This window comes from Eleutherodactylus coqui, chromosome 1 (assembly GCF_035609145.1).
Source record: "Eleutherodactylus coqui strain aEleCoq1 chromosome 1, aEleCoq1.hap1, whole genome shotgun sequence".
In the NCBI taxonomy this organism is placed as follows: Eukaryota; Metazoa; Chordata; class Amphibia; order Anura; family Eleutherodactylidae; genus Eleutherodactylus; species Eleutherodactylus coqui.
Genome location: NC_089837.1, coordinates 84,391,262 through 84,401,982, shown reverse-complemented (window position 1 = coordinate 84,401,982; position 10,721 = coordinate 84,391,262). Strand labels below are relative to the sequence as shown.

At 45.4% G+C, this 10,721-nt stretch overlaps 1 protein-coding gene across 1 annotated transcript; it reads right to left on the bottom strand.

Moving 5' to 3' along the window:
- Window positions 1-381: 381 nt before the first annotated feature.
- Window positions 382-9,082, bottom strand: TMEM18 (transmembrane protein 18). The gene is made up of 5 exons (XM_066597773.1): window positions 8,977-9,082; window positions 5,416-5,536; window positions 3,563-3,617; window positions 1,515-1,608; window positions 382-770 (listed from the first exon to the last, which is right to left on the bottom strand). The coding sequence occupies exons 1-5, from the start codon at window positions 9,016-9,018 to the stop codon at window positions 675-677; spliced, it is 408 nt and encodes a 135-aa protein (XP_066453870.1). The 5' UTR covers window positions 9,019-9,082; the 3' UTR covers window positions 382-674.
- Window positions 9,083-10,721: the final 1,639 nt, after the last annotated feature.

Sequence of the window (10,721 nt, the reverse complement as noted above, 5' to 3'; positions counted from 1 at the left end):
GCACAAATAACACGATTACGTTATTCGCTGGTTTATTACGTTTGCGCTGATATAAAATCTATATAGTTTTTTTTCTAAATGCTTACTTCTATTTACATAAATATAATTCTATACATTTACATAAATACGTTTAATACTTTTTGGAGAGGCAAAATGAATTCAGCAATTCTGGCATTTTTATTGCGTTGACGTATACAAAAATGTAATAGTCGCTACGGATGTGGTGATAATTATGTCTAGTTAATTTTTCCATTAAAGATCATTTTGTCAGATAAGGGGACTTTTTATTTACTTAGTATATATATATATATATATATATATATATATATATATATATATATATATATATATATATATATATATATATATATATATTTTTATTTATTTTTTTTTTAAACAATATTTCCTAATCTCACTGCTAGGCTTGAACCTACGATTGTGTTGTGGTGGCACAGATGTGCTTACATAGGCAACTAAAAGGGTAAACAGCCGAAAGTGGAGGAACTTCCAATCCTGACAGTTGCTGTGAGATAAGGCCCTTAACGGCCAATATAAGAAGGCGTACTGGCAGTCATTAAGGGAGTAACAGGTTTCAGAAGTGTCCTGTTATTGCAGAGATAACAGCATGTCTGTATGTGTAAACACACGTGAAGTTCATCATAGAATCGTTGTGCTCAGGTTTCCTTCTTTTTATCCTTAGCAGCTCTCCTTTTCTTCTGCAAAGTCTTGAGTTCTGTCATTACATTCAACGTCTTGTATACCCAATGCACCTGTAATACAGAGAAGAATACAAACGTGAATGATCTTGTAATGCGAAGGGGAGTAAAACTGCCAGAATGGGGGAGCATGAAGACACAAATGAAATAGCAAGAGGCTAAAGGGTAAACTCTAGCTGGCTTCTCAGACTTGTCCTATGATCAATAAGATTTAGGGCTTAAACAGATCTATCTTCCCCCCTTTTTTTTTCTAACCCGTGCGCACTACTGCAGAGTTCGAATAGACGGGGGGAGGAAAACCCCGGTTCATATGATAATACGTTCCCTAGTGGCGAGCGTATTAGCACATGCCCCATGTGTTTTTGCTCTATGGATGCATTCGGGGTTCACATGCTACTGAAAACCCTACGCATTTCCTGTACAAACCATGCAGATGAGATTTTAACAAATTTAATCTACATGGTGTGTAAAAAAGCGGTGTGATTTTTTTTTTCTTCGCAATACCTGTGAATGGACAGTGTTTAAGGACTTGAATGTATGATAGACGAAGAAATAGTGCATGCTGCAATTTATTTCTCCTGCGTATTATACGCAGTATCCACTCACAGGTCAAATGCAAGTGTGAATAGAAGAATGAAAGTCCATAGATTTTCATTGCCTCCATTCACAGCGTGTTACGCACGGGAAATAAGTGAAAAGCATGAAACTTTGTATAGAGAACAAGCAACATTTATATAACGTGTGCAACATGTTGAAGACCACAGTTTCATTTACCATCCAGATGCGTTCTGTACTTACCACGATTATTATGGTGTTACATAACAAAGGTGCTGAAAAAGCCAAGGAGATGAACATCCCAGATGAATCAAAGTACTGCTGCCTCGAGTACAACCTGAAGTAAACAACAAAAAAAAATGTTCATGTTACCAAAAACATACATTAATGGAGTTGGAAAAGTAGATAATACCCAGGTAAGTAATACTTGATGAGATGCAATGTTGGTACATGGCTTTTCTGAACTTCTCAGAGGCAGCAGGTTGCTACAGTAACATTATGATGGTGCGGCTGTATAGACTCGGGCTGTAACAATTTAACTCCTTAAGGGTGAATGCAGACGGATGGGTTGGATCCCGCTGTGAGAATTCTTGCAGTGGGATGCAAGCCATCTCCCTGCAGCGCACAGCCGGAGAGCAGAGTCGGCGCATCAGCGGTGACATTTCTGTGCAGGCCTCTGCGAGGCTCGCACAGAAAAAGGACATGCCGCGATTTGTTAACCGTGCGAGATTTCTTGTGGTCAAATCACAGCTGTCTGCATAAGATTGCATAAACCAATGCAATACTAGGGCAGCGGGCACTGGCGGAAATTCTGCAGGAAATCTCGCCGTGTGCATTCTCCCTAAATCAGTATTCCCATCTCCCACATCCACAGCATAGATACTGAATATCTGATAGGCGAGACTACAACTGTGGGTACTCCGGTCCCCATGATGAAGTGTCTGCCTTACCCATGTGGTGAAAGAATGGGTGGCTGTACATGTGCATGACTCTCCCTATTCTGTTCTATGGGGGGGTGGGGGATACAAAATATTTGATGGCCAGTACCACACCACTGAAATCCCGCATTAAACAGTAAAACAGGGGTAGCACGTTCAAGAAACACTATGACAATGGCAGCTGATACATGTAAGGGGGTAAACTTTACTTAAAATGTTTTCTCAGATATGTAGACCTCAATATTGTGACCGACTTAATTTTAAATGTAACTAAACTTCTGAAAAGTTTCTGGAATGTCATAGTGATATGTCAGAAGTTTTGATCGGTGGGGATCCGAAACCTGTGCCAATCACTAAAACAAATAGGCAGAAGCGTTCATCTGAGCACGGTGCACAGGATCAATAAATAGCTTTTGGAGTCTGCACACTGCTTGATGATTTCTATTGGCCGTGCACAGCGCTCAGATAACACTTCTTCACTATAGCATGTCCAAAGTTTATCAAAAGTTTAGTTACGCTTTAACCCTTTCCAATCCACTGTCTGACCTCTGAAGACATTATGATTTAAAGGGGTTGTCCCGCGCCGAAACGGGTTTTTTTTTTTTTAACCCCCCCCCCCCCCCCCGTTCGGCGCGAGACAACCCCGATGCAGGGGTTAAAAAAAAACAAACCGGAGAGTGCTTACCTGAATCCCGGCGGTCCGGCGTCTTCATACTCACCTGCTGAAGATGGCCGCCGGGGTCTGCTCCCTCCGTCGACCGCAGCTCTTCTGTGCGGTCCATTGCCGATTCCAGCCTCCTGATTGGCTGGAATCGGCACGTGACGGGGCGGAGCTACACGGAGCTGGCATTCTGCACGAGCGGCCCCATTGAAGACAGCAGAAGACCCGGACTGCGCAAGCGCGGCTAATTTGGCCATCGGAGGCCGAAAATTAGTCGGCACCATGGAGACGAGGACGCCAGCAACGGAGCAGGTAAGTATAAAACTTTTGATAACTTCTGTATGGCTCATAATTAATGCACAATGTACATTACAAAGTGCATTAATATGGCCATACAGAAGTGTATAGACCCACTTGCTGCCGCGGGACAACCCCTTTAAGGCTGTACAGCTCCGATGTTGCTAGAATTCCGTCGGGGTTCTCTTACGGTATATTGCCAGCCTCTCTGCTGTCAGAGCCTACATGTCACCTCATGCAGTACTGGCTTTAGCCAGCATATAGCGCCGTTGTGTAACGGCAGAAAAAGGGTAAGCCCCCCTAGGAAAACCAGGATACAAATTGGATTGGAAAGGGTTAAATATTTATTTTTCACACTATACTCGTTATTCCATGCAAGATAACCGATGACTTACTTCCAGTTCATAGCAGCTACTTCGTTGATGTATTCAGCACAACTAACCAGGCCCACTACAAATAAAAAGTACAATCATGTTTAAGAAAACTCCACATATTTCCACTGTAATGAACCAAAGCAGAACCAGCATTATCACCATATGTAGGCCGGGCACACACGGGTGGATTTGTATTGCCGATTCATTGATCGCTGTCTGCGCAGACAATCCGTGGTAAAATGTGAGCAATGAAAGTCGTGCATTTTGCATTTTTTATTCACACTTGCGGATACGAATTGCGTATTCTGCGATCGGAAGAGAAATTGCAACATGCTCTATTTTGCCATGGAATCCACGCAGGCGATCTCCATTGCTGTCAATGGAGGCCGTCCAACCTGCAGACCGCAACACTGCGTATGGGCTGTGGGTACCCGCCTCATCGCTAAGCAACAGCGCTGGAAATACAAATAAACAAACTGTACTGTGCGTGACCACCTGTGAGTCTTCACAATACAGTTATAGAAGGTACGCAGGTCACTGGCTGGGCTCACAGACGAAATCCGCAGCAAGCCTCCCGCATGCGGGATCCGACCCGCTCCTGTGTGCCTGGCTGTATTCATGTATGCTGGCAGCACTTTCTAGATGGAGGTGTCAGGGTGTGCGACTTCAGGGCTATGGTCTAGTGGTAGATTATAGATTAGTTAATTTATAGAAACAGCGATCGTTAATATGACTGGTGCATCATGATAACTACAATGCTGTAAATAGAGTTCAGTTCTAGCTCATTAAATAATAAAGTGCCACTCCAACAGAAACACAATTATCCATCCCCGTCCCCCTCACCTGATTGCAATACACCGAGTAGAACTCAAGAGTGTGATAGGCATTCACTTCCACACTGGGTAGCCCCTTGTCTGATACCTATCAGGAACCATATTGAGCCCGAGATTTTTTTTTACTTTCACATCAATCCCATCAGGACAGCAGTAGCTTAGATTATGTCATTTTGCTTATTGGGGGACAGTTTAATTATCATTACCTGCTATAGTCATCTACAAAGCATAAGTCTACACTCAGAAGGAGGAGCTGTGATCTCCTCTAGTATAACTGTATGGCAGGAGCTGTGTGGTGATCATCATCAGTAACTGTGAAAGGAGCACATGTGTGCCCCCACATGTAATGGCATCACACAAACTGAGAATTTGACTAGGAAATGAATACATAACCCCAAATAGATCTGAGCTGGTCAGAATTGAGATCACATGACCATCTGAGCAACAACAGGCTGGGAGTTTTAGACAGAAGAAATAACTAACCAGGGTAACACTAGTTCCCTTATATATACTGGGGGATAGCTACATAATGAATAGCCCTTTAGGTTAACATTTGCTACATTTGTAGATTCTTTTAAGACAATGGAGTTGTGCAAGGTCAGGAAAGAGGGGATTGTTTTTCCCCAGCCTATTTACTATATGCAACCACTGAGACCCCCAATGATTGTTCAGCGGCTTCCCTATCACATTACAGTGGTATTCAGATGACAGACAGTTAGGTATATCCATAAGAACTCGACTGTTTCTGTAACTGTAGTCGTTTCTATCTGCTTCCCCTCTTTGAGTCAGCCTCCTGGCCTCTACTACACAATGGGGATTCTGGCACCTCTGTTTGTGGGGATCCCATGGATCTGCCATCAGAATAAGCCCTTCATGAAGAGTAACCACATATACATGGCCATTTCCCTGTCGTCAGACAGAACTTCACACTGTTGTTCTGGCGCTCTGTGTTCATACTAGTATGTGTCACGCAATCCTTTTTTTTTTACATATTCTATTCAGTTTCTAAATGACATAAAAGTACTTATTGGGACGTCTTACCCATTAGCAGGAAGTGAGCTATCTGAAATTTGTAGAATTTGAAGGATATGAGGGTTATTATGAAGCAAAGTAGGTGGAAACCCAAAAGTCCAATGATCCATGGTTCCGACCAGTCAATAGGCTGAAAAAATTGAAAGCAAGTTTACAAATGCAGAAAAAAAAACATCAAATAAGAAACAAATTCCAAAGTATTTGAAAACTGAATATAACTGGGTTGTCCAGTGTGATAGGCTTGTCTAAAACCTGATCAAAAGCTGTTAAAAAAACCCCAAAACAATAACATCAGTCCTCAGCCCAACAATCCAGCGCTGCAGCCCTATGGACCTCCGAGTCTTTGCTGTGGAATGGCCATCACCTGATCACTTCAGCCAATCAGAGGCCGCACATCGGTCAGGTGCCATTCTCCTGGCATCATGGCTCCCAGCATCTGAGTGGTGATGCCAGGAGAATGGCAAGAGACTGTTGCAGTAGTCAGGTGGTAGTCATTCCAAAACAAAGACCAGGAGGACCATAGGGCTGCAGCGCTGGATCGCCGGGGTCAAGCTGCTTTTATTAACTAATTTAGATGGTGTTTTTAAAAAAACCAAAAACCAAAAAAAAAACATCCCATCCAGACAACTCTTTTACGCTGTTGCTCCAAGAGCTGAACCAGGCGAGAAGGCCAGTTTGGTTACCGCCCTCAGTATTTGTAAGGCTTCGCATGCATTGTTCATTTCCATTGTTCTATGAAATGAATGAGGTCAGTGCAAAATCTATCCCATGGTAAACAACAACCCGACCGCTGGATCCGCTGACTGTAACGGGGTCAGGTGGGTTTCTGGCATTTTACCAGACAAAAATAACGCTGCGCTACTTTTTAACGGAATCGACAACAGCCCCAGCTATGACATAACGTGCACAAAACTCCACAAGTAATAAAAAAACAAGCAACCCTAATTAAAGTCTATTCCATATCCAGCTGCTACCGTGTTTCCCCATAAATAAGACCCTGTCATATTAATTTTAGCCCCAAAAGAGGCACTAGGTCTTATTATAGTTACCTAGCAGGCTCAGTCCAGGTCCCCACCGCTGCTCCTCACAGTCCTCGGCAGCTCATACAACATCACTTCCATGTTAATGGATTCATTAATCCCACCTCTAGGAAGCGATGGCTGCGATTGGCTGAGCAGTCGTGAAAGAACCAATCACAGCCATGGCTTCCTGGAGGTGGGATTTATGAATCCGTTAATCAGAAAGTGTTGTTCTACGAGCGGCAGAGGACTGCGGGAACCGCGCTGAACCTCGGCAGGAGGGACCTGGCTTGAGTCTGCTAGGTAATTTATTTACTGTTTTTATGTGGTGTAACTAGGGCTTATTTTGGGGGTAGGGCTTATATTTTAAGCCTCCCCAAAAATTAGGATAGCGCTTATTTTCGGGGAAACGGTACCAGTTGTTAGCTTGAATTGCAGCAGTTAACTATTTAGATACCACTGTTAAAACTGATCATGGGTCTGAAAAGCCAGCTGGAGGCCCGCCATAGCAACGATCGTGAAGGCTGACATGCATGGATGCCCATTAAGCCCAGGGCTTAACAAGCAATACTAAGAAGCTAATCCTCTGGCTAACTGTCAGTGCAACGGGGTCAGAGACAGATGTGTAATAAATAGCTTCATTCCCATTGAAATCAATGGGAGCGATGCCTTCTATTACACTTACGGCTCCTTATTGCAGTCAGAGACGGAAAGTTAAGAGGAGGCATAGCTTCCATTTATTTCAAGCTATCTATTGCACTTTCGACCTTGACCACCAGCGACGATGTCTGGCCCCGCTGCACTGATAGGAGGCTGGATGATCAGCGCATCAATGGGGATACCAAGCAGCAGCCCCCCGCCGCTGATCAACTACTAAGGCCCCCTCCTGAGCAGAGGGTATCAATAGCAAAGACCCAAAATACCCTTTAATAGTTTTAAAAACAGCCAAGAAATAATTAAAAAGTTCAAAATACTCCCTTTTCCCACAAAAAAAAATCTAAACAATGGAAATCCCCCCATACTCATTATTATAGTGTTTGTAAAGGTGTGAATTAGAGATGAGCGAGCATACTCGCTAAGGACAATTACTCAATTGAGCATTGTCCTTAGCGAGTGCCTGCCCGCTCGGGAGCAAAGATTCGGCTGCCGCCAGCGGCCAGGGAGCGGCGGGGGAGAGGGGAGGAGGAACGAAGGGGAGAGATCTCTCTCTCCCCCCTGCTCACTGCCGCAACGCACCTGTCTCCCGCCGCTGGCAGCCAAACCTTTTTTCCCCGAGCGGGCAGGTACTCGCTAAGGACAATGCTCAATTGAGTAATCGCCCTTAGCGAGTATGCTCGCTCATCTCTAGTGTGAATTCTTACAATATCGCACTATTTATCACACATAGTAAACAAGGGAAAAAAAAACAACTGTACAGAATGGCAGAATTGTGGGGGTTTTTGTATTCCTTGCTCCCAAAAAAAGGAATTAAAAAAAAAAAAAGGGGGAGGGGAGGGACGTAGTTTGCTGTGTGCTGCCAAGTATGCAGTGACAAGGCGTACTTGCTGCGTGACGCCAATCGCCATGCGCTCTCGGGGTGCATGTAATATGCGCCGAGATAGAACATGCTGTGACGTCACTGTGCATGCGTATTTCGCATGAGCGATACAATGTAAGGGTATGGCCAATTGCTAATGCATTATATGCACAGGTCAAACGCAGTCAGTATACGACCGGTGGGCCCGGCCTGAGGAAAACCATGTTGTAAATCTACATATTATTACGGAGAGAATGGCGCCGCGCACATCCTCCTACGCCCAACAGTGTCCAAGATATCAACGATCAAAAACAATGGTTCTCAGAGACCTTTGGAAAAAGCTGCCCCCCATGTATTTCTGACCGCTGGGCCCCGATCGGTCTGAAAATTTAGATTTTTTATATACATTCTAGTGAGGAAGACACGTACTAAGTTTTGTAAACACCTGCGATGGTCGGGCGTTACCCCTCGGGTAGTTTGTCCTGGAATGACCCAGCTGTGGTGGCACGTGAACGAAATTCACTGCGCTATGCCCGCATGAGACTGTTGTGCAGCATGTCCGCAATGGCATTGCATACTGCTGCGGGACGCTGATTGCAATACACTGTCATGGCGTAATACGCGCCAAGATAGAACGTGCCATGATCTTTATTGCGCAGTGTGCGATCGGCAGTTATGGCAGATTGTGCGGAGTACGACGTACTGAGATGGTCAAGTGAAGAAGCTCTTCTCTAAATGACCTGTGGCTGGCATGCACTGGCATACTTGGCACATACAGGTCCTGGGATTGGCACCTGCGTCCGGTTATGGCCACCTATATGCCAGGTAAGGGGTTTGCGTCTTTTTCCAATGCGCAAGTCCTCCGGCTGCCGCTAGGGGCGCTGCAGAGTTATAAAAAGGCTGTATAAGCCAGTAGCAGGGCGCTTTCAGTCCTCCATCCTGGACGGCGCAGAGTATAACCTTCCACATAACGCACAGCCGCCATACATACACTACTGCTCCTGTATAGGACTACAGTGCCAACCCGTCACTCACCGCCCGCTCCAGCAGCGCCCACACGCCGGCCGCCGGCTCCATCACGGAAGCTGCGGGCAGAGGAGGCGGGAACAGCGCCTCCTCCTTAGCGACGTGTCATGGCGACACCCCGGATGAGGAGCTTCCCGCCTGCACTGTGTGAGGAGGAGCACCCTCCCCACACCCGCCATGTCATATAGTCGTGTCACTGCGTACATGGCGGGAAGGCGGCTGTCCCGACCTGAGGAGAGCGCAGAGATTCTCCTCACGGCGCCATCTCCTCACAGCCTGCTAGGCAGCCGTTGTCTGAGGAGCTTCTTGTGTCTCCATCTGTCTTACCTGAAGCCCAACATGTCACCGTCTTTTACGTAAAACACGCCTATATTTTTGGGCCCGCTGAGCGTTACAGAAACGCCGCGTTCTACATCTCATTGTATCGAGCATCCAGCGCCGGATCTCGGGGGCGCTATCCGGCCACGCAAGGGGAGCGCTATCAGGCCACGCAGGGGGAGCGCTATCAGGCCACGCAGGGGGAGCGCTATCAGGCCACGCAGGGGGAGCGCTATCAGGCCGCTATCTGCAGTTACTAAAAACCGCTGCGCGGCTAAGAATTAGCGTAGTTCCAGGCGCCGGCGTGCTTTTGCGTCCTTTCAGATGTCCTTTCATGCGACTCGGTGCATTATACAAGTATACAGCAAAGAAAGCAAATGGTGACATTTTAGAAAACTGGCGTGAAGAACTGCAAAAAATTTCACAAGTGGTTGAGCAATATGGCTAATAAATGGCGTTAAAATGATTGACAACGCGCCCGAGAGGACAGAGAGGCGCATGAGAATTAGAAAAGTCTAAAATGACGACTGCCGAACGCGAAAATGCTTTGGTCGCTCTCGTACCGGCGTCTGTAAGAACACCGCGTATTTGACGCAGCATTTTACTGCGTTATTCTGCGTTTTTGTGCGCGTTTTTCACACCGTAAAACGCAGGCAAGCCAGCTGATGATGTCAACACGTTGCTTCTACCTCCGGGCGGTATAGCAACGTGTGTGAAAAACCCAGTGCCCTGCGTTGTACCGCGTTTTTACTCCGTTTTTCGTGTACCTTATGCACTTCAGTGGGCGATGTAGTGCGTGAAAAACGTGCGACAATGCTGAAAACATGGCGCTAAAGTGCTCATCTGAGGGGTGCCATTAAAATGGGTGGAGGATTAGTGCTGAGTTTGACAACTGCGTTGATAACCGCACGTTATTCTGAGCGTCCGTAAAAGTCCGATCTATCAAAATAACGCTTTATTTACCCCACGCAGTGAACGGTGTCAGAAAATAAAATAACGCCAGAAATGCGGGTTTTTTTTCGTCACCGTGTCTCTAAGAAAAAATGCAAAAGAAAGCGATCAAAAATTCGTACATATTCCAAAATGTACCAACGCAATCTACAAGATGTTCGGCAAAACATGAGCCCCCTCACAACTATGTCGACGGGAAATCAAAAAAGCTATTGTGCGCAGAAGATGGCGGCAAAAAATAATAAAAAAAATAAATATCTTTGAAAAAAATAAAAGTACTTCAGCAAAAAAAACAAAAAAACTACATAAGTTCGGTATCGTAGTAATCGTACCGACCCATGGAATAATGTGATGTCATTTTTGTTGCAGTTTGTGCACCGTAGGAAAAAAAAGGCACCGAAAGACGGCGGGAATTCATTTTTTTTCCATTTTACTCCACTAAGGGCTCATGTCCACGGGCAAAATATGATTTAAGATCCGCAGCG